Consider the following 25,318-nt stretch of genomic DNA (forward strand, 5'->3'; position numbering starts at 1 on the left):
GTCCAACTTTGAAAATTCATCTTTACTTTACAGATTAATAAATACATTCCTAAATACTTATTTAGGATACTGGGCCCACTCCCTTGTCTTCCAGCTGATTTGATCTGTTATCTAAAAAGTAAATATGACTACTGACACAGGAGCAGAAGTGGACTAAAGGACATGAATTTAAAAAAATCCTTCAAAGTAATCTGTGCAGAAACAACACACAATTTGTGACTTGTGAATTCAAAATAAGTCAGCTACAGAAGCACAGGTGAGGAATTCATGTAGTAGGAAATCCTTCAGGCTAATGGGGTTTCCAAGCCTGATAAAAGTATGTCTGGGTAGGTGATCAGATGGGATATCATGCTGATGATTTGTTCTTTTCAGTGGCTGTGTTGGCTTCTATAATGAGCCAGAACATCGACATTTGAATTACACATCTATGAAGTAATCCTTTTATTCCCTTATCTAGAGGAGCAGAATGAAACGAAACAAAGAAATCAGCTGGTTTCTGAATAAAGATTTTCAGTGAAAGTTATTAAGCTGAGAAGGGAGTAAGATGTACATCAGTGGCTGACAGCACATGAGCTCTTGCACTGTACTATATTATTTCCTGGTTATCTTGTGTCACGATTATGGCAGACTTCTTTCCATTTTCCTTGGCATTTTCTAGGCCTCCTTCGAGACTACAGTGAGACACAATGAAAACTTTCAGTGCTACTATACCAGCCATGCTGACCCCTGCAACACCACGCAGTTAGCTCAGGTTGTCTGTTCTGGTCTAAAGGCCATGCCTGTGATCATTGCCTCCTACCTGGGTCCAGATACACATATGCTTCCATTTCTCTTCTATTACTTTCTCCCATTCATAGACAATCTGCCTTGAAGAGCCCTCCTTCTCAATTATTCAAATCTAGCAATTGCCTTTCTTCTGCCTCACAGCCCCTTCTGAAAAAACACGTCCTTAAAGACAACAAACTCATAAAACCCATCAAAACCAAAAAACACACCAAAAAATTTTGGACAGATTTCCTTACACCCTGCTCTAAAACAACACATGAGCAGGAGACTGAACAGCTACCCAAAGGCACCACCTATTTGCTTTATTAATTACTGACTTCAAGATATGAGCTAGAAGACCCCATGCATGGCCAGGATCCCACTATACTAGATGCTTTTTTAACACAGGTCAGGAAAACTGATCTCCACCTCAAAGATTATTATGCAATCTAAGAAGAGACAAAGACTTAGCTACAGAGGAAGACAAGGACACACTGAACCAGTATTAGTCAATATGCAAGAACATAAACAATACATATTTGGTTTGTGGGTTTGTTTTTTGTTTTTTTTTATTTTATTTTAAGACATTCATTTCTGTCACATCCTAGAAGAACCCCTAACACTAAGCCTTCCCATGTACACCTGAAAGGGAGCAGGATATATAATACCGGCAAGATTTTTATCAACACTTTGCCACCATCTAGGCTACACAAAAATTCTCATGCTACAACAGAGAATATATTTTGAATTCGTTTTTGAGAAATAGTTACGAGCGGTGTTCCTCTCTTTCTAAAAAGCTTTGATCAAAAAGACTTAAGAAATATGTTCTACCACGCTTTGATTTCACTTGAGGGGTTTTTGTTGTTTAAAGTAGTGAATAAAGATGACAGGCAAATAGTCTAATTAGCTCAAATGTCTTGTTTTTTAAAATTTCTGGCAATTTTTAAACATCTGTTGCTTAGTATTATTATAATACTCTCCATTACCAACCCTGAGCTAGTGTGGACCCTTCTTCTAGCACAAGGACAGTTTTCTCTTCCATTTATATAAGGAAACAAGGTGTTCATGCCTGCAGCATCCCCGAGCTCCCACGTGAAGGGTCCCCAGTGCGCCCAGAGCCAAAGGGCAGCAGGACCCCCAGATCCTTACTCCTGCCGCACACATTCCACAGGGTCAATGGATTATATTTGGCTAGAGCACATCTGTTGGCAGTCACTCAATCCTCATTTGCAAAGCTCAAGGGTCAAAGCATATTTTATTTCACTTGGTAGCTCCCTCCAATGGCAAGTCCCCCACCTGTCAGAAAATACATCAGGGCTCTTACTCAAATTTAAGTATTTTGGTTCTCCATCGAACTGTTCTTATTCCCTTCTCTGGTGAGGAGACAACAATCACTAAGAGAGACCACAAACAACCCCTGTGGATCAGCAGGAATTTGTGACAAAAAAGTTTCTTACAGTTGGCTAAATATGTCAAAATGAATCATGGCAAACTTTATTAACGTATAAAAGACATTGCCACTGGAATGTCGTCAGCCTGAAGCATAAGGTGACAGTGCCCTCGCAGCATTGAGCGCTTGTGATAATTGAAGTCTGAAAATATTTCAGACAGCTGAAATACCAATTTATATTTAAGGAATATATTGAATTACCAGAGATCACACAAAAAGGGTGACTAGAGCAACACTTACATATTTTGTTGTTGGACTTTCAGCTTAGCAATTGACGAAAGGCCATCTAGTTTTAACCTAGATAAGTTGGAAAGATTATTCATCTAATGTCTTCTCTGGAAGACTGCAGCTCCAGTGCTAATAAGGGAATTTAATTAGATGGACAAGCCTTGACAGCAATCCGTTTCCAATACACTTAGTATTGAAAAAGGTCTGGGTGTTCCAAGATTTATAGAAGAAACACACTACTCAAGTTAACATGGAAAAATATCTGAAAGTTTTAACTAGCCAAAATGTAGGGTCTTGTTCTTCTGACTTCATTTGTGACATACATCGCATTACAAACAATTACACCGACTGCACCCCTGTTCCAAATGCATATGCTATAAAATTTGAGCAGAATTGATTTTGCCCTCAGCATTAGTAAATCTCATGGATTGCCTGGAAATCAGCCCAGGACAACAGACCATTCAGCAGTGCTTCCGAGCAGGACACCAACCACTTCTCCTTCCTACGGCAGCACCCAAAGCCCCAGGACAGAGGAGAGCTGCTGTGCACAAGGGCATGGTACAAACACGAAACGCAATCTCTTTCAGTGTATTTACAACAGAAAAAAAGAGATGCACACACATGAAATACACAGAAAAAAAAAAAGTACAAAGGCTAGCACTTTCTAAAATTGTAGAGGGAACAAGCTTGCCAGCAGGCTGATGAAACACTTGAGATAAAGTAGCGTAATCAATAACAATGCTGCACCTTTAAAAAACAGCAAGTACAACACGATCAATTCATATCTCAGTGAAGTAGCATAATAAAAATCTGCAACTACAATAGGCTAATTTAATGATACTTTATCAAGCGCTCACATTTTCAACTACTGTTGTTCACGGCAGAATGAAGCCTGTGTAAAAATATGTCATGAGTCAATATGGCATTCTACTGAAGAGAAAAGACCCACATCATTAAAATCTTAAGTAAGCCTTCATTAAATAAAATACATGAAATTAGCTCCTTCAAAAGAATTTAATTAGTCAACACATGCAGGTTAAACTCACAATCTGCCATTGTGGTTTTTTAAGCCATTCATTTTCTTAAAGCTTTGTTGTAAGAAGGATTTTTTTTTTTTATTGTTATTATTCTTATAATGTGGTTAGAAACCATGGTTCCTTTATGAAAAGGACAAAGTATCCCTTGCGAACAGCAAGACACATTTTCATTGCTACTGTATATAGAGCGCTGCCTTGTTAAGGCAATTTCAATCATTTTACGCATCTTCATTAAGTCAGAGATACGGTTCAGCTTTTCACAGAGAAAAACCTCAACAGCTGCAGAGAAAAGGAGGGACAACAGATTCTTAAAAAGAAAGGAGGAATTACCAGCTATCTAGCTTGAAATGAAACCTCTGGGAAGCCCCATCTGCAGTCTCAGTCATTACAAATCACAATAATTATGTGAGCTCTCAGCCCGTATATAAAATTTCAATACCTATGAAGAGCTGCAATACTGCAATGTCCACAACACAAGAACATTGCCAGCTCATTTTGTGAAGCTTCAGGCTACTTGTAACACCGAGAGAAGATGAATCAATAAAATGTTATCAGTAAAACAGTTTGATTCCTGCACAGTTAAGCGCATGGCCACTTCTATATTTCAATCCCCTCAGGTCAATATAATTTTACACAGTTACCCAATTCTCAGCAGTGAAATGATACTGGTGGATGTTTCAGATATTCTAAAGCACTTATTTCTACATGGGGGATTAAAAAAAAAAAAAACCCACACTTGTTTCCTATCTGGTTCAAAAACTTGGATGTTTAGCACAATCTTAAATGCTCTTTACCCCAGCTCCAGTAAATTAAGCTACTCTGAACAGTTCAGTCAGCCAAATCCTACATGTCCTATTCACCCAGCACTTAAATATGAGTTTGGGAAGAAAAGCAAGTCAAATCTGAATTTAGCCTTTCATTTAAAGTAAATCTGAGACATGAAATAAGATATAATTTCTGCCTACTCAAGAAAATCAGCCCGTTTACGCAAAAATTATTCACCAATAAATTCTGCTAGGTTACTCACTACAAGGAGTGAAGAAACTGTAAATGCTACTGACAAAAACTAACTGCATAGTTCATACAACATTTTGCCCCATATCCAGATAATTCTTCATGCATGCTCTTGATGTCCAGCTTCCCACCTGGGTATACAAAAAAATGCCTCGGGTTAATCATGTACCCCCAGAGAGCTCTATTTTTTGCATAAATAAGAGCAACAAGTACACCTCCAAATCTGAGGAAGCAATCGTCATCTCTAACAAACTCCAGTGCTCCAAAGACAGGGAACATTCACAAGGAAGCTCTTTTTAGACACAAGTCCACATTCCTTGATTTAATTTGACAGTGTCCTAATGAAATAGTATAAACCTATTATTGGACCAGTCATGAGCGCCGTGAAGTCAAATGCAACTGACTTTAGCAAGGTAAGATTGTAGTCACAAAAAGGCAATAATGCCTCAATTTTTTTTCATTTTTCTACCAACTGAATCTCATTCATTTCCTTCTTTAACCCCTGCACTATAGACAACAGATGAAGAAATACCAGTCCACTGGCAAAAAGTACTTTTTGGTTTTTTATTGTAATGAAAGACTCTTTCTTCCTGTTTTTAACTCTTAGAAAAAGGAACATTTTAATAACTAGAATGTCCAAAAAGCACCATCTACTCTCCTGCCGTAGCTCTTTTAAAAGGTTTAGTTCCCTTAAATACTTAAAGGATGTTGGAAATATCTGAGGGGCAAAGCCTCTCACTATATACGGCGCAATTCCCTTATCACGTTTCTCTTATTAGGAAATTACAATAATGCATTCCTAGCCCTAAATTTAATAGTTTAAAAATTAGCAGAAAAGGCCTAATTGCTAAGAAATTAAGAACACATTTATGAAAAGACAAAGCTGCACAAAGCCATTAATGTTTATATTTTGTTATATCAACAATACTGTTCTCATAACTTTCCTCTGAACAAGTTTCATAATTGCAAATTCTCAGACAGTAAAACTTAAGTGATCTCCATACCCTGTTTTCTTCCTAAATAATGAACCAAACCATCACGGATACATACAGGAAGAAGCCTGTCTATTTTACTAGAAGACTGAGCTCATGAAAATCCAACTGCATCAATCCTTCTTCTACTATTCTTTCAAACTTCCCAAATCAAATAACCTTCTTGAGCTTAGCTAGAGCTTTCTGAATAGAAATTCCACTGGGGAAAGAAGTTTTAGATTAACAGCACAATACATTCAGAAATCAATAGATAAACCCTCTGCGCGGCAACACTACCCAATACTGCGAGACTGAACTAGGTCTCAGAAAATAGAACAAACCGCTCAGAAACAGCTTGCCTAATCTGTCCACTTTTGTTTTGGCACTGAAACCAGCAACATGAACTTCACACCTCTCTGTCACACTCAGGGAAATATTGTTTGAAAAATGTTCTGATTCAATAATACTTTCTAATCGTAAAAATACATCCATCTTTATATTACAACCAGGAAGCTTTGTTTAGTGGTGTTTTTTTCTTCTTTTTTTAAACCACAAAGATAAAGCTGAAAACCAATACAGCAACTCAAAGATAACCACATGTATGGGGTGCCCATCCTTCTGATATAATGCAAGCCTCAAAGGGAGAAGAGAGCAAAACTTCTAAGTTTACTGTGAAAATTCTTTAGGCCTGGTCTCAACCTCACTCAAACACCTGGCTTAAACAGGATCGGCTTAGATCGTTCTCTATGCTCAAGCAGGATGGCTTTCACTTTTTGATCTGTTTGACCTTTCCTCTCCTCTTTAACAGTGTTGCTTTCTCCATTCATCAGAGTCCTTTCTGGATGGATCATGAACATTAGAAGGGAGAGGGTAAATCAGAGCCCATACTTGGCCAAAGAAAGCCAGACCAATTTTGCTATGAGCTGCAATCGTGAAGCCCAACTGGAGAGCATGGTATAGCTGGCTATCTTTTCAAATAGACAAAGCCAGTAGTTGTCAGTGAACAGAAAACATGCTTTTTCCTCTATCCATGTGCCTATTATAGTAGTCACAGGCATCCCTCTTCTCAGCTCTGTAGGACGTGAACAAGACAGCTCCCACAAAGTGCATCCCACTGCTTCACCCCCTTGGTTCAATTCCAAACCTGCCCAGACTAGACAAGAAACGTCCACATACTGAGACACAAAAGGAAATGGATTTCCCAAAATGTTGGTAAGTCACTCGAACAGCTCTAATGGCACAACCCCCCAAACTCAGGCAGGATGCCTCACTGATGCTACTGTTGTGTTATACTCATTAAAAACTTACATTCATTATTTATTATCTTGTAACTCAGTAAGGCAAAAACTGAGGGAACGAAGAAACGTTGCCATGACAAACACACACAGTGGAGTTTTCATACTAACCTGATCCCCACAATATCCCTTCCTTCAATTAACAGAACCCCATTTTATTATATCTCAGCTAGACAATCAAAATATTTTCAGTACTGCTGGTGTTAGCCTTATAAAGGGACAGATCACCAAATCTAAAAATCCTTTGCAGCAAAGCAGAAGAGCTTTACGCACAGCCAGACCTCTCAGATGCCATGGGCTAGGATACCATGTTATAAGGCTGTAAAACTATGGCCTGTGGCTCCAGTCCAGCCTGCAGAGTAATTTAATCTAGCTCACAAAGAAATCAGGAAAATGGCCTCTGCTGTGCTGAATCAGCAGTGCTGGAAGCCGTGCCACCCTCTATCAGCTAGTAAGAGAGCGCTTTGTCTGCAGTGCCAACTCTGTGTAGAGCAACTATTGGGCAAAAGAAAAGACCAGCAGGAATATTATGTGCCAGATTTTCAGTAGATGTAAGTCAGTAGTTCCAATGACTTCAGGAGTTGCACTGATTTACATCATTTCAGGATTATAAGGATTTACATCCACTGGGTTTCACTTCTCTTTTTTTGTCTTTTAATTAAAAGAATGGTGTAAACTTGGCAGCAGTATGAGTCTTCAACAGAATAAGATTTGGGAAGGATCTTGAAGAGTTTTGTAAAGCTCAGGGAAAGGCAATAAGCCATTTTTAGTTTAAAAAGATACGGTAGCTAAATTAAAATTTGCAAGATGTATATAAATTCTGATCTATACATGAGTAATATATATAAGTATATACTTTCACTCTTTACACTGGAGCTCCCTAAATATAACAATAGCAAAAGAACAGCAATAAACAAAAACTTTGTTCATTCAGTGTGGTTATATACCACGAAAAACTATCAGCACAGATGTTATCCCTATTTATGAGTCATGACTAGGGCCAAAACAAATGCCATGTATTACTTCATTTTATTTTTTTTTCCCCTAAGTGCCAAAAAAATGACTGCTATTGGGATTAGGAAGAAACACACAACTGAAAAAAACCAGAGGGTACTACTCCTCAGGAAGCAAGCCAACTGGGGCAAAGTTTGGCTTGCTCTCATTTCCAAATAAACTCATAACTACCACCTCATGTCTCAGTAACCTCAGAGCAGTTTCTGTTGTTTATCTGTTCACCTCTCACAGAAAGATCCATAGTAAAATAAAAAAAGCCCTTTGCCCAAGAGAGTGTGCCCAATATCACTCTCAAACGTGCACATTATCTCATTTGTTTCCCATAGGTGACCATGATGGGGAAAGAAGAGAAGGAAAGTGAGAATCATTCTGGTGCTCAAGATCCTTAAATGGGCCACAGATTTATGCTTTAAAACTGAAAGTGAGCAGAACCTGTAGGCACGGCTGTGTGGAAAAACTACGTGCAGTTGCTCTTCATGCTATTTCTGTGGCACAGTGACCTGCTCCCAAGCCAGCTCAGCCTTCAGAAACACTTTGAATTAGGCTTGTAAAAAAACAGGACACTGTTTTCTAGTGCAATTCGGCTGATGTGTTACACAAGAACTTAAAAAACCTCTTTCAAAAGCCACCTAATCAAAGAAAAGCTTAAGCCAAAATGCCTCTATATTCAAGAAATGCAGTCTCATTCCATCATATCTTTTTCAATACTCACCTCTGAACAGGTCAGTGTTAAACCTCCTGCTTCCAATGAGTCCGATTTAAGTGTTCTTCAAAGGCTTCTGTAATTTTAGGAGTATTAAATTTCATACCTTCTAAGCTATTTATTAGCTGGGGAAGTACTTAATTGACATTCACCAGATATTAATTTTTTTGAGCATGCGTTACTGATTTTGGTATATAACCTTGAGCTTTTTTCCTTCCCACCCCACATTTTTTCTTTTCCAGGATAGCTCTTCTAAGAACAGAAGGTTCCTTGGCATGTGGATTCCCTACAAATTTCTCTTGGAGGTGCAGACATATATATTGCAACAAGAAACTGTTCCCAAGGGACCCCAATGCAGATGAAAGGTTGAAAAAAATCACCCTGACTGTTAATAAACTGTTGCAGAAATTCTGTCTTGTCTTTATGTTTCCATAATACACATCACTTCTGAAGTTGTCCAAACCCAACACGAACCACGTCCCAGCAGTTTTGTGGGCTACCCAAGCCTCCAGGCACTCAGCATTCCACATTTCTTCTTCCCACCCATCCCTATTTCAATTTTCTATTTTTTTTTTTCCCCAGAAGCAACCCCACTCCACAGATGTTAAACTCTCCCTCTTACAGTTGCATTGCCAAAGGACACTACTGCTGCATTAACAGAACTTTGCTTCATCATCATGTCTTCTCAGGCAGTGAAACTTGCTATATTATTATAAAGGTAAAACCAGCTGTGCCACTATTGCTCAGTTCTGCTGCTATTTAACAGGATACAGCCAACATTATGCCTCAATTCACAGTGGAAAGGGAAAATAAAACTTTGTTTTATTGAAAATACTAGGAAAATTCATTCCAGTAAAATGCGTCGTCTGCACTGAGCTTTGCCAAAACACCACAGTTAATTCACCACTCACAGAAATTCCCGCAAAGACTCATGCAATGGTTATTCAGTGATCAGTATGGGATTAAACCTCTATTTTATGTCTAATACAAAACCCAACATTTCTAATTGCCCACTGCCCCACACAACTCCTCTATGTGGGTTTCTTCCAGTCAGGAGGTATCAAAACCATCCGGTATGATTAGAGTAGCTTGCTTGTTATCAGGTACAGCAACCATCCTTTTAACTTGGAATTTCTCTTATGCCTCAAACTCCAAACAGAAAAAAAAAATCTCTTTCAGTAAACTTTGCACAGAGATAATCAATCTACTATTCAGTTATTTGAACAAGCATCTAGAGTTTAGTGATCTAGAGATCATTAAACTTCCCTGATGAGGGTCTACTCTTGTAGTTTGAACACAGTACTGGGAAATCTTTGGGCACGATCCAAACATTTTTGATAGTTGATTTCATCACACCAAAGCTTGCCATGACCTATAGTTTCTCCATTGTCCAAGCAATCGTACACGTATTTTCCTTCATCCTCAACCTTTCTCTCCACAGTAAAGGAAAAACCCAAACAACATGAAAAATCCTTTTTTTTTTTTTAAGTGCCATTTACTCACATTTCTTTATCCTCTACAGAGGGTCAAGAAGCAAAAGAGGGCATTGAATCAACTGAAAAGTGTTCAATGAAAAAGTGCCCATGAAAAGATAAATAAATGAAAGTATAATTCACCCAAGTAATTCAGACACAAAATATTTAAAGCTTCTGGAGATGAGCAAAACCAGTTGCCTTTCATGTGTAATTGTGTAAACTTTGTTTTCAACGGAGCCAAGCAACCAGCCAGCAATAATTAGGCTCCTGAAAGACAAGTAGCAAGGCATACAGGACCTGAAACAATGACTTTTTCTGACTCTCCAGGGAAGCACTTTCACCTGGGGGGAAAATACTCTATAAATAATTTTCCATCTGGAGATCTACTAGCCCTACTCTCTTCTCCCCCCTGAAGTGAGATGCTCCAGAATCAGATCTTATCAGCAGAGGGAGTATCTTCCTCTAACAGAGATAAGCATGCATCTGGCTTTCTTCAGTTACCATCACCAAACAGGCATGATGGGCAAAATTAAACAGAGACACTAAAGAGTAAAATATTCAAGTGTGGGCTGGGCCTTCTAATAAGCCTTATGAATAATACAGATATGGTAAGAACAGGCAGTGCAATACCTAACTGTTTAGTGAAGAGCAAACACCTTGCTCTCAACACATTCCATGATCATATCACAGGATGGGAAATGGGACACAGTAAAGGTCAAAAATCTATCAGTACAGTGAAAATACAGACTATACCTGAGAGTCCATCCATACTCCACATGCAGGTAAAACATTCCCAATTACTACTTAAGCTTTAATTTAATTACATTTTTTTGGCTCATGTTGGGATTAGCAACAGCTCCTTAAAGAAAAGTGTCCTCCACTGGGCAGACATCACTAGAGTCCTGGGGGACGCCAGTCTGAAAAGCATGTCCTGCGGCCTGGAAACAGACCTCTGGTGCTGGCCAGCAGTTGAGCTGGGGTGTTTAAAAAGCCCTACAAATTGTGTCCAATACAGAGAATTGAAGCAGTCCTTCCCCTCAAACAGCAACAGTGTTTTATTTAACTTACATGAACCTATAGCTTTTAATCTGGAGTGTTTCTAGATGGTGAAAATTCAAAGGTCCCAATGTTTGTAACTCTCATAAAAGTCAGGAAAAGTACTGACAAATGGAAACATTTGGATTTGTGTTTCTATAGATCCCAGACATACAACGCCAAGACATAAAAGACTCAGATTACAAGCCACTATTTTAATTTTAGTTATTTCAATAACTTTACCAGACCATAAATTTTAATGGTTCATGGTCAAAGCAGAAGGCTCTATCACATGGGCTCTGCAACAGTCTGTTCTGAACTGGTTTTGTTCAATGCTTTTATTAACAGAACAGATAAAGGAATGCAGCATATGTTTGTTACATCTGCAAATGATACGAAAGCAGGATGCAACTGCAACTCTGCTGGAGGTCAAGATTAGAATTCAAAACAATCCTAGCATACCAGATCAGGCCAATCAAAAAAAAAAAAAAGGTGTAATTTAATAGAAGAGGAGCAAGGTATCTCGATTCAGCAGGATTAATCAACATATAGAATAGAACTGGGTAGGTAGCAGTTCTTCAAAAAACGATGTGGGAGGTTATACTGGATCACAAGCTGAACATGAGTCAACAGTGTCATACTGTTAAGAGAAAAAAGCAATCATCACATTAGATAAATCAACTTGAGTATTGACCGCAAAACAGGCAAAGTAATCCTCCTTGTCTGTTCCGCACTGCGAGACTTGGCTGGCATAGTCAGATCAACTTGGGGCAACAAGCTAGCAGCAAAGAGAAGGGCTCAGAGAAGGGAGCCCAGGTGTGGTACATGAAACAGAACAAATGACTGGTTCAGCCTATGGAAGCTGAAAAATAGAAATTTTCAACTGGGAGGGGTGTTGGGAACGAAAAGTAACAACCACTCTCTGTGTCTATGACGAATAAGACAAATAGCAACAGGTGTAAATTGCATTGAGAGGTTCAGCTTAAACACAAAGGAAGGAAAAAGAAACAATATACTATATTGTCTGTGGTCCCTACAACCAGATCCTCAAGACCACACCAGGGACAAACCTATTACAAAGGAGCTGCTCATGCCTTGAGGCAGGAGCGTGCATAAGACACTCTCTTGAGCTACTCCAGCCCTATTTTTCTACAAGTCTATGAAACGCCAGCAAACATTGTAATGAGCAGGTCCAGGTAATATCACAAACAGCTCTCAGTGAAATCTGTGAGACTTCTCAGAAATTGTATGGCCAGAAGCACCTACAGGGCAGATATCAACCAGCCGGGGTTGATTTATACAGAGTTATCTATTAATCACCACTGACTATATCAAGAACAAACAGGTTATTAAATTTTATGCTTAAACTAGTCCTGACACACACTTTTTCAAGTGCAACCATTCCCTTATTCTCTAACATCTTCCCAAACTCGTTTCTTGATGCTTTTACTTCATATACCAGTAATCCCAATATGCTTTTCCTGCTACATGGCGAAGTAACAAATGTTTGTTTCACTGACCTGCCTTTTATGATTCTCTAGACACCGACAGAGCAAGCTGATACATAGCTTTGTACAGAACAATTTTTGTCATCTTGACTATTTATCTTTGGATAATCGCTATATTCATAATTATTTTAAAGACAATTTTGTTTAATAAGGATTGGAATTGCTACTAGACAAACTCAGTATAACAAAATTTTAGACTAGAAGTAATTTTTGTGACTAATCTATGAACTGCTACAAAATCGTGATTTATAATAGGCATAGTAATAGCCTTAATGATTGCAGTGCTTCCGGGTATCAATGAAACACACAGATTGGCTCATTTCGAAGCAGAAAGGGCATTTTTTTTTTAACCCTCCTTCATGGGTGGCCCATACATACCTTCAGGGTCCTTGGAGGAGCTTCCAACATTCCCACTGCGCGTTCCACATCGTGGCTGCTATCACCATGCTAATGTTAATAGGCTGTAGCTTATGTGACCCCTCCGAGCAGCAGCTATTGCACAACACAACTAGCAGCGTGCTGAATTACTGCCACTGGCTCTCTATTACAAGATGCTGGCAAGTGGTGAGGAACAGTAGCGAGGGCAAAGCAAAAAATAATTAAAATTTTGTATTGGAAGGGAGCAGAAAGCAGGAATCTAAACAGCCTGGCACAGAGAGACGCTGGAGCCTGGGGTCATGAGGCATGGGGCAGCAAGAGCCACTGAAAGTCGCTGTTTCCAATGACAGTGCAGCCCATATGCCAGAACATTTGCCACTTCTCTCTCCCTCTGTGAAACTGCAATTCAAAATTAATAAATAAATTAGGGACAATGAATATAAGCAAGAAAAATCATAAAGCCTGTGGCAAAAAGAAATCTTGTTCAACCCAACTATTTTTTATATTGCAGAAAACTCGCTTGTGAAAGATTCTGTTGAAAGAAGCGAAGCAGCCAGTACTAATGACAAATATTTTGGGAAAACAGAAACTCCGTATGTTCTCCTTTCATTCTGCTAAAAATAAAGAGGAAACCAAGAGCTTTCTGAATTTAAGTGTAACATTTCCTTACGCCAGGAGACAAACTACGGATAAGTTAAATCTGGACATTAATGGAAGCAAACAGCAGAATGCTGGTCCCTGGTGTTTCAATTATTCTCTCTTTAAAGGTTATGCTTCCAAGAAATTACAGGAACACAATTTCCCTGTAAGAATAATTTTTTTTTGCAGGCTGTTATAATGTTTTTATTTAAAGCTATTTGATCTGTATTTGCAGAAAAGCTCAGTTCATCACTGCCTTTTCAAATATTCACCTGTAAAGTGTTTTACAGGATCACAGTGCAGTGGAGGCTGAAAGCACCTCTGCAGAGCATCTCATCCAAGCCCCTGCTCGGCACAGGGTCAGCCAGAGCAGGTCCCAGGACTGTGTCCAGTTGGGTTCTGAGTATCTCCTAGAATGGAGACTCCACAACCTCCCTGAGAAACATCTTGTAGTGTCTGATAAATGTGGGGAGAAACTTTCAGTGTGAGAGTTAAATGGAATTCCCTGCATTTCAGTTTTGTGCCCATTTCCCTCTTGCCTTTTCTCTGTCCACCACTGAGAAGAGCCTGGCTCTATCATCTCCACACCCTCCCACGAGTTATTTATACACAATGATAAAGTCTCCTCATGAGACTTCTCCTCTCCAGGCTAAACAACTCCAGCTCTCTCAGTCTCTCCTTTCAGAAATACTAATAAATAAATATTTAAACAAAATACCAAAACCAATATATCACAGTATACTGAGCAGTAAGAAAACCCTCTGATGGCATGGCTGGTCAAGGATGCTTGAGCTTTACCTGAAAAAACAACATTTGGCATGGGGGTGGGGCGGGCTGTCATTTAAGCACTAAACTGCGAAGCAAAAATACTCTTCAAAACCTTTGACTAGTGCACAAAAGGTTTACATACACAAAAAAAGGATGCAGATTTGAGTCCATCAAGCCAGCATAAATTCCTATTGCCAGTGCTCAAGATCAGGCTCCTGGAGAAAACGGTCTCTAGTCATTGACACAGGTTCATTTCAAAACCTTCATCAAACCATCCAAAACTGGAGTTCCCAGAGGCAAAGACTGGTCTTTATTTTTCAAACGTCACTTTCTGGTCTTAGTTCTATTTCCATTTGCCTAAAAATAAAAAAGTAGGTTTCATACAGGAATGGCACTAATTCTGAATATATCAGTGACCTCAAATGGAACAGAAACTCCCTTCTTTCCCTATGTTACTCAAATTCATTCTATTATACGAAAAAAAATTAAGAAGCAGATTTCCAATGAAATCCTATCCTCTGTAGTTTTAATCTCTTCTTGCCCTTCAAATAAGACTTTTAAGTATTATCTATATTACTAAAATATTCTATGAGCTATGCACATGGGCCATGCTACTGTCAAGCTAAGTACTTCACCAGCTTTAGTTCACAATTAAATAAGCTACCTCTAGAAAAACATTACACTCATTTCCAGGGTAGAAATTAAGGCAGAAGGAGGCTTACACATAAACATCAATGAAATTAGGCAGTGAGAACTGTCATTAGGTCAGTGAAAATTAAGCAAGAAAATATTTCACTACTAGAATAAATAAATTTACCACATGCAAAATCAGAATTTCCAGAATACTTTCAGGATCTGCTCTGTGAGATCAGAGCTCATGAGTTCTGTCAGTGACAGTCAGTTTCCAAACACAGAAGTGACTTGACAATTAACATTTTCTAACCATAAAAGACCTAACATCATCCGTTTGGAGTTCAAAACAACAGGTATTTCACAATAAATAACAAATTCATACTGTTCCAGACACAGCTTATTTCCTAAAAGCCTAAGCATAAAGAAATTAATAAATTATTCAATGGTAATTGTTTCATTTTCTCCTTAATATTTTTTTTAGAGTGCCTAGTTTGAACACTGCAATTCTTTAACAGACAAATTACTAAAAAAAAAAAGAGAGTCTCTGAGCTTGTTGTTGAAGAAGCAGATTTATTCAGATAAAAATCAGTTAGCTTCCCAGAATGCAGAAAAAAGTAATTTTACTTGGGTTTGAGGAATTTTGTTCAAAGCTCCGCTCTAGAAAGCAATATATACAGTTATTAAACAGTGTAAGGGGATTAACTCTACAGAGTGTTATTGACTACCCCGGTCTCATTAACTGCAATTTTATTTAGATAAAAATGTCATCTTAAGCATCATTTTTGTGTCAGAAGTCAGATCTGAAGAATAACATTAAAAATAAATATGCATCAGTAGTTCCCCAACCTGCAGCAGCTCTTTCTGGGGTCTCCCCTGGAACTCATGACTAAAATTATGGTTTTGATTTGCAATATGTCCATCAAGAGGAACTGCTTTTAAAAGAAGTTGTCCTGTGGAACGGGAGAAGTGTTTTCCAAGAGGCAGCTTCACTGGAGCATGTACAAGCTTAACACAGAAAGCTGATGTATGTCTGCCTCTTTTTCCTCCAAGAAAGGAATGAAGAAAGGTTAGGGAAAGAGTTCTGGGTTCCCAGTGGACTTTCGCCTACTTTCAGATTTTATTAGGTAACTGTGAAACTAATTATGTGTATGATAACTTCAGTAACTGCTTTTCATGCAGAATCACAGACCAGAAAATAATGAAAGCATGCATGGAAAAGTCTCTCCGTCTTTTAAACTTGGAGCAGCTCAGAGAAGGCACTGGATATTTCAGCAGGCTGCAGCAGAGCTTCTGTACCACTACGAGTACCGAGCAACCCTCAAGAGGTGCTCAAAAACCCCACCAACACCAGAACACATCCCAGAATTCCTCATGCTCTTTGCTACTGAAAACCACCCGTAGGACACACCAAAGGGCAGGCGGAAGATGGAGGCAGGACTGGGTGCCCAGGCGGTACCACTGGCACCCTGCGTGCCCTGCGGCCACAGGCGGGACGCCACCGGGATGGAGCATCCTCCTGAGCACGCTTCAGAGGCAGACCCTGACCTGCAGAAGCCTTTTGGAACCAAGCTCCTACCAAAATTAACAGCAGCCAGGTATCTATGTATTTTTTGGACTCTAGACCCAGGAGAAGTGGGAAGCCAGACATTTAGACAGGCAGAATGTCCCCATTAAGCCAATGCACATACTGGGGCCACACACCACCACAGATACACACTCGCTTGCCAGGTTACAGTTTGTGACCCCAGGGGTACGCCCCTTCCCTCTGGACACTTAGCAAAGCTATTAGTCTGTCTCCTGAAAGATTTCTCTCATGCTTTCGCAGGTGCCAAATTTCACGTATCCAGTAGTATTTGGAGGCTGTATGATTATTTTCAAGTAGAGTTGTTAATCCATTTCAGTAACACACTCCACATTCCATTTCCTATATTACCTTAACCACAAGAATACAGTAGATTTACCTCTAAAGGAGGTACAGTACATATCCCTACAGTTACTACTACATGAATTACTAGTAACAAGTTTCCATAGGCTTGCTCAGGTTCTCCCCCCACCCCCTTTTTTTTTTTAATTTAATGTTTGCTTCTACACTATCCATGAAGTTTTGGAGCATCAGTGTTTTTTTGGTCGATCTGTTCTATATTTCTAAACAGCATTCATAGCCTTCTTAAGTTTTACTATTACAGGTGATGAGGGCTGAATAGGATGGAGATTTTGAAGCTTCAGTGGAGAGAACAAAAAGCTTTGGCCATGAAAAACAACATCCCACCTCTAAAAAACTTGAGAGATGGCCTCCATACTGAATTCTTATGAAAAAACAGGTATTTCAGTAAAGTTCTTATGTATTTTATTTGTTTCTAACTAAAAATAACACTAGTAAAAATCGTAGTATGGAAGCAATTACATTTTTATACATTTGCATGAAGCTTGGCTACCTTTGGTTTCATACACTTGCTTAAAGCAGAACATGCTGGCACAGTTTATTCATCTTCCCGTATGAAAATAAACTGTGCTTCCACACGCTTCTACCCAAACGTAACTGCCTACACAAGTGAAATTATCCTGCTACATCAGTATAGGCACTATTTAGGATGGGCAACAGAAAGATGAATCACTGCAGATGAAGAGATGCACAGAAAACTAAAAAGGGGGTGTACCTCTCCACTGCTTACGCTGTCTCCTGATTGTAGGGAAAGCTATGAGTTGTTTTGTTTAGCTGTATTTCTGAGAGGTGACCTGCTATAACTGCAGTGGTACTAGGCTGGAAAAATAATGCATTTAACACCATGATGTCATTCCACCCACTACCAGTTGCCACAGTCTCACAGCATGCCAATAAAGCTTGAATTCCTAATTTTGAAAAATGTCTCTTTTTTTTAATTACAATCTTCAAAAACCTTACAGAAATGGAAAAAGGCGTAAACCCAATATCAAGAGTATCAGTCCTCCCCAGATCATATTGCATATCACTTTCAGCATCCTACTCCTTATTTCACTCCTTCCCCAAGAGGCCACTAGTCATCATTCCCATACACCTGGGTTAATACCTGGGGATCAGATCCCCTGAGTCAATCCTGAGCTGCCTTCAGTGCAGTACTGCATGTCATTGCTCCCCACCCCTCAGGACCAACGTCCTCACCATTTTAGGTTAACATGAATAACGAACAAAGAGAAGATACCCGTGCTGTAATGGTCCTCTGCCATACGGCAGGCTTTGAGATTTTTTCCTTAGGCTAAAGAAGAAAACAGTTAATGATCCTATTTTAAACATTATCATGCATCAGCTATCAAGACTAAGTTTATTATCCTGCAAACAAAAACAAAGACGAAAAAAGGTAACAGATGACACCCCGGTACCTTTCATTAAGGGATGCAGGGAACGCATTTCTAAGGAAGGCACTGGCTCCACAATTCAATTCAGCTAACACCCCATCATCAGGCTACAGTGTTGGCAGTGATGTGTACTACATGGTATTTGTGGCACTACTGGGGAAAACTATTTTAAGTCTAATTAACATGAAATTTTTAGAATGCAGATGCTTTTCATTTATACATAAAACAAAATGCCGTGACATTTCTCCCATACATTTATCATAAACAAGTTAATTACTGTGTAACAAATAGCTCCTGCTAGAATGTGTATGTTTTGAGGATGTTAGAGAGCTGACTCAGGCAAATAAGATGAACCACAAAGTAGTAGTTAATAGCTTATGGCATACTTATAATAAAACAATGACTCTGTAAAAGCTCTTGTTGTCAAATTAAGGCTAAGCTATTTCCATTGGAATAAGTCAATTATAAGCAGTCATTATCTGTTTAACTTGATTCAAACCTAGAATACTACAAGCACTTTCATTTTGATACATTCATAACGCTGCATACATTTGAGAGCTGGATATTACAAAAGCTTAAAAGGGAAACGCTGGGTTTACTGCCACGCAGCTTATCCCCGAATCATGTAACATCTAAACTTCCCAAATGTTGGGTGAAGTTCACCGCTATGCTGAGGTCCACATACTACCTGATTTCTAATGAACCACCCTTTAGGCAGCATGAACTGTCCCAGGGTTCTCCCCATCTCCTTCCTAAGGACAAAGTGAGGATTACACAGCATAAAGTCTGCCCACTGGAATCCCTCGAGAGCCATCTGAACTACATACGTTCTTCTCCTCCCAGTTCCATGAAAGCACTGACAGGTGAATTCCTACCTACTTTTTTTAAGCCAAACAGTCCCATTTGGCCTGAAGATGAATTACTGAATGCTGATGAATAAGATGGTGGTAGCTGGCAGCAAAGCTTTGCGTGGTAAGATGGTGTGAAACAGTACATATGTCAATCTATCAAACATGATAATGTAAGCAATCTGAACCCATTTTTGGTCTGAACTATTGTACAATACTTCACCCAGATGGAAGAAAGAGATAAACATTTTATGCTTCAGACATATCAAGTGTTAGGAAGTAAAATTAAACCTAAACTGGAAAACTACCAATTTTACATGCTAGAGTATATATAAAGAACAACACAAGCATGAAAAAGAATTTTATGCAGCAGATTCTCTCCCCCCTTATTGTACAAATTAATTAGATATATTTGTTTCCTATGATGAACAGCAGCATGTATTTGACTGTAGATTAAAAGGTGTAAAGACAATAGTTTACTTATTAGCAAACACGGCAGTTGCACTTTTTTCTTTCTCCTTCAGTTGACAAAATGCTTACAAATTGCATAACCCGTGACAGTGTTATCAGGACATGAATCTTACAAGTGGTGCATGCCTACATAATACCCCCATGGCCAGTTCAGCTCTAAATCAGAGGCAGGTTTGCCATGACTAATGCAAAACTACAATTGGCCCCTGAAGGATAAAATGAAATAGAAATATATTTTCATTCAAATCAACTTCACAACCTATCTAAATATAATTTCCTATTTAAAAATTATCAGTTAAATCTGAACTGAAATGACAGCCACTATGCTGTCTTCAAAGTCATTACCAGCTAACTCCTCTAGACAGACCTTCTGCTCCATCCCTATTGTCCACCTACATAAACATGCAGCACAATTTATCAAGCACTAAACTGCAAAAAAACACTCGTCTGAGCAAATATATTAGTGACATGACTTTCCACAGTATTTGGAGGACATTGTTTATCAAATAATTTCCAGAGCTAAAAAGCATGAAATCTACTCAGTTTACAGACTGACATGTAAAGCCTTGCAGTGTATAAATTTGGGAAACATTGCTACTAAATACATAAACAATTGGTACTTGGTCTCTTCATGTGTTGCTATATTCTTGGGCTTGTCTATGTCAAATCCCTATCTGGTTACGTTTCAAACTAAAAATAAACTCCCCAACGTTTACTAATTGATGCCAGGCCAGTCAAGAGAATTCCTGAACAGCAAAACTAAGACAACTCGGCTCAGAAACAAAACTGATTGCCAACTCATGTAGAGAAAAAATGTCCAGTCCTGGATTCTGCTGAAGCCAGAAAGAATACTGACAACTCTCCCTCTCTTTTGAGAAAAATCAAAGTAACGGAGCAGGTGTTTGCTCTGGAGGAAGACAGAAATCCCAACTTTCTGGCAGAGACACCCTGCATGTGAGTAAATGTACTCAGGGGAAAGTAGCAAAGGGTTTATAAACCCTTGAGTAGAGCATCACGTCCTGATGTGCTCCCCAACTTCCACCATATACTATGTTTTTAGAACTGCTGTAGCATCCACCAATGTTAACTCAGGGGAGATACAAGGGGGGAGAGGATTTTGATCTTCAAAAATTCTCTTTGAGTAAAACGACGATTTTCTGCATCATGCAAATATAAAGTTTAATTATTTTTAACTTGAAAGGAAGACACATCAATACACAGGATAATCTATTGTTATTTGGATTACGAAGACATCTTAGAGTTTACAATCACAAAAGTGGTTATAATCCTGCAATTACTATAAAGCTAATTGGTAGTTTCTTTTTGCCCGTGTTTTCATGTTGTCAGTGGGGCAGTAATGAAAATGAATGCCACATTTGTGAACAGAATGTCTGTAGGCTTGTTTACCACATTTCCAACAACAACGTCTGCTTTATCATGCATTTCAAAGCAGAGATAATTTAAGGATCTTTGCATTTCATACATAAAAATACTTTCTAAAATATCAAATGTAGAGTGCCTTCAGACAGGGTGGGAGTGGGAGACTTAAAAGTGAAGTGATGACCTCGCATACTATAGGCAAACAATCCACCTGAAGCAGACAGCACGCGGACTTTGAATGATTCATCTGTATTCAAAACTGTGCTCAGGTAAACCACTTAGTGTTTCATCCTCCTACAAACATAATTCTGCAGACAATTTCACCATCAAAACCAGCATCTTTAAGCCTCCTCTCACCTCCCAAAAATACAGTTATTGCAGAACCTATTAAGCTTTTTATTCCACTTACCTTTGAGTAACTTCTGCCCTTCCATGATGTTTTGGGAGACAAACGCTGTGTAGTCTTCTTCTGAAAAGCCAGGCTTGCATGCGGGTCTAACTGTAAGATCCCCATTGTGTGTCTGCAAAAACAAAACAAGGAAAACACACACCATGACTTTTGTCCTTTGGGAAAATGTTTTGCACCCAACAACTAGGTGTTTAGGCACAGGCAAACCTGAACAGTAAAGCAGTGTGTTAGTAGAAACTGCTTGTGCTAAAGTGCCTATCTGTTGGAGTGGATCCATACTGTAGCTGCAAAAATAAAATGGGCCAGAAATAAGTTGCCTGACTACAACAGACACCATTGTTTGGAGGAAGGCTGGGATACTGGGCACTGTCAGAAGAGGGGAGGAAACAAAGAGCAGCAATTCATCAAGGCGAGCTGCACTCGTACTGGAGCCTCGCAAAGGCCTGATGCTGCAACATCCAAATCACTGAGTTTTGCTATTGAGAAACTGGGCAAGCCCCAAGACTGAAGGAGGAGAAACATCCCAGCTCACAGCAGCCTCAGGAGCTCGTGACCACCTAAAGTCCCCTTCCGACCCCTCCGCCCTGCAGCAGCCTCCAAGGCTCTGCCTGCTGCTGCCTCTGTCACCCTCCAGGCTCTGCGCTCACCCCAGCAGGGGATGGAGGGGATGCACAATCTAATATATAACAATGCCACTGAATAGCACAGCCCCACACACAACCTGCCAGGATCCAGGGGGAAGCATCAAGCTAAACACTCAGCTGCTCTGCTGCAACTTTGGACTGCACAGCAGGGAACCAGCCCCTGCCCCAGGGACGGGTGAGTCCGGTCCCGGTAGTCCAGGCTCCTTGGGATGGGGCACACATTGCCCAGCAAGGAAGGTCCCAGACTCAGCTCCAACCAACTCACTGAAAGCATGCAAGCCAATGATTTATGCCTAAAAAGTGCCAGGTGATTTATGCGCAAACAAGTGCTGGTGGCAAGGGATTTCTAAGCTCCCGGACTGCCGGCAGGGCTAGCCAGAGCATCGCTTAGCGATGCAGGCTGCATCTCCGATGCCTCCAGTCCCAGCAGCGCAGGCTGAAGCCAGGGGACCAGAAGAGTCACTTCCCGAGAAAGTGCAACTCCAGGCGCGCACCTGCCTCCCCAGGGAGAGGAGCACAGCTCCCCCGGGCTTCCCGAGACACTCCTGCACACGGACGACGCTGCATTACAGAGAGAGAGAGAGAAGAGAAACGAAGGGTCCTTTCGGATGAGCTTAGTAAGCAGAAAGCAAGCCAGCGTACTCTGCTAAAAATCACGCTCGGGAGATGGATGCCAGTTACTGCACGGGAAGCGCAAGGAAGCGGCGGCTCTGTGGACTCTGACTGTCGCTGGCAAGATGTTGCCATTAGGAAACATTTCAAAGGGTCTGCCTGAAGGTAACAGGCTTTGAATCGGAAATCACCCAATTATTATAACAGCGCCTGCTCGATGAGAGCGCACCGGGGCTCCTGCACACCCACCAGCCTCCCGAGGGCTCGGGACATCTTCACAGATTCAACTTGGCACTGGGGGATTCAGGCAAAAAAATCAGCGGCTCTTGTTTCTGCAGCCAGTCCAACACGAAATACAGCAGCCGCCCCGCTCGCACTGTAACACTGCAGCCACGCGTTTGTTGATGTTCTGCAGATCCCCCTTAATTTGGGGAGGAACCCTAAAAAACCCCAAACTTTTCAGCCCATCAGCCGCCAACACGGTTCAGGCCCACTCGCTCTGTTTACAGGCTTGTAAAAATAAAAGTTAAAAGGCACCGCCACGGCGCCGGCAAAGGGGGGGACGGCTCGCACGGAGCGGGCTGCGCTACGCGACCGCGCTGGGGCGCGGAGGCTCCGCCGGGGCGCGCAGGGCTCCGCGGGCGGAGCGGCACCGCCGCCGGGACGCGCCGCTACCCCCGAAGTTTATCTGGCGACGCGCAGCGCGGAGGGCAAGTTTTACCGGCATCGCTGAGGCACTGCATTCAAAGCGAATGATCGCGCTAAAAACACAGTAATTATAAACTGCGATGATGATAAAAAAAAAACCAAAATAAAAAAAAAAAAATAAGGGAGAAGCGGCGGAAGCGGCAGGGAGCTGCCGGGGCGCCGCTCGCACACGCTCATCTACCCCGGCTCCGCGCCCCGACCCCGAAGTTGCCGCGGTTGCCGTGCCCGCAGGCGGCGGGCGCGGAGCGGCGGCGGCACCTCCGCGGGGCGTGGAGCCCGCAGGGCGCGGAGCCCCCCCGCTCTTCCTCCCCGGGACGCCCCACTTACCGCCGAGCCCCAGACGGGAAGGAGCAGCACCAGCAGCACCCGCCAGCCGGTCCTCATCGCCCCGGCGGCGCCCGCCCGCCCGCCCGCCGGGCTGTGGGGGTGCCGGTGCGGCTGGCCGCCCCTCGCCGTGCCGGGCCGGGCTGCGCAGGGCCGGGGCCGGGGGTCGCTCCCACCGCTCCCGCCGCCGCTCGCCGCCCGCTCTGGGCTGCAGGTGAAGCGCCCGCCCGCGCGCCGCCGCCAGACCCCGCCCCGCGGCGCGCGGGCACGCGCCGCCTTAAAGCGACAGGCACCGCCCCGCCGCGGAGGGCGGGAGGCGGGGGGGGAGGTTTGGCCGCCTCGCCGCCTCCCTCGGCAGCCTGCGGAGCTCCGCGGGGGAGGAAGAGGAGGAGGAAGGGAGGACAGGCGGGTGGTGGGGCGGAGGGGCTCCGCGGCCGCGCGAGGAAAGCCGCGGGAGCCGGAGCGCGTCTGTCCAGAGAACAAACTTACATGTCCGAAGATGAAACACTAACATATTCAGGGGAAAAAACAGCATAGCCGGGGGAGAGATGTATCTCCTGAAGAAAAAGTAGCATATCCAGAGGAAAATGAATATATCCAGCAGAAATATGTACCCAGTGGGGAAAAACCTAACATGTCCAGGTGGAAAACCAGCGTGTCCAGTGAGGGAGAACTGGCATGTCCCCAGGAAAGACACCCGGGGGTGGTGAGGGGGGGCACAGCCCGGCAGCGGGGGGGGGGAGTAGCTGTCTACAGCAAGAATTAACGGATCGGGGAGGAGAAAAGTAATATTGGCGTACCTGGAGAGAGAAGAAACCGACACCAGTGGAAATCACAGCCCCGCCGTGCCAGGGACCCGCTCCCTCCCCGGCGGAGGCCTTGGCTGATGGAAAGGCCGCCCCGGAGGCCGGTGCCACCTCAGGGAGCGGGGGGCTGCAGGGGTGTGGGGGTGTGTCTGGGTGGGCTTTGGGCAGGGGAGGGGGGTGCGGGTCCCCGAGCACCTCGGTTCAGGCTCGGCGCTTGCCTCGAACCTCGGACAGAAGAGGGGAGGGCGCCGCAGGTGTCTCCGTGAGAAGAGAATAACTTGGGTGAATGGCTCTATCGGGACCAGGTAAAAAACCGGGTAGTGCCCGAATTAGCTCCTCAGTGGTGTGCGTGAGCCAGTCTGAGCCTGGCCCTTCTTTTCTTAGAGGAAAATAGGCATGTCAAGCCTAGTCCGTGTTCACCTCAGTAGCAGATAAAGCTAATTCGACTAAACTAGAGGTTTTCTGGTATAAAAATAAAGGCAGATCAGAACAGGGCCAGAAACCAAAACTTATGTCTGTTTAGTTTTCACAGAAAACTGAAAATGGAAAGCAGCAGTTTCGAGTGCTAAGTATGGCTCCTGCTATTTTCCTACAGCGTGACCCTGGCATCCAAATACAATCTTTTTCCTTTCTCAATGCAGCTCAACGCCACAAATAGGAGTTCTCAGGCATGTATATTTTGTGCATATAAATCCAACAACGATTTGCATAAATAGATGCATACTATCTGATGTACGTGCAAAATCAGACATTGCAGCTGAAAAATCTGGCCATTAAACTATTCTGTTAGATTCACACATTTCCAAAGGAATGAGACACATAAATCCACTGACTGCATCTTTTGCTATTGAGTAGATTTAATAGCATTGT

The 25,318-nt window shown here is 41.8% G+C and overlaps 1 protein-coding gene across 1 annotated transcript in view; it reads right to left on the reverse strand.

Moving 5' to 3' along the window:
* Positions 1-23,807, reverse strand: part of CDH4 (cadherin 4) — a 466,125-nt gene extending 442,318 nt beyond the window's left edge. Inside the window, exons 1-2 of the mRNA XM_074843142.1 lie at positions 23,646-23,807; positions 21,355-21,466 (exon numbers count right to left, since the gene is read on the reverse strand). Of these exons, the coding sequence (XP_074699243.1) occupies positions 21,355-21,466; positions 23,646-23,702 (169 nt within the window). The 5' untranslated portion in view covers positions 23,703-23,807. The remainder of the gene's footprint in view (positions 1-21,354; positions 21,467-23,645) is intronic.
* Between the last annotated feature and the right edge of the window lie 1,511 nt (positions 23,808-25,318).

Source organism: Strix aluco, chromosome 17 (genome assembly GCF_031877795.1).
Source record: "Strix aluco isolate bStrAlu1 chromosome 17, bStrAlu1.hap1, whole genome shotgun sequence".
Taxonomy (NCBI): Eukaryota; Metazoa; Chordata; class Aves; order Strigiformes; family Strigidae; genus Strix; species Strix aluco.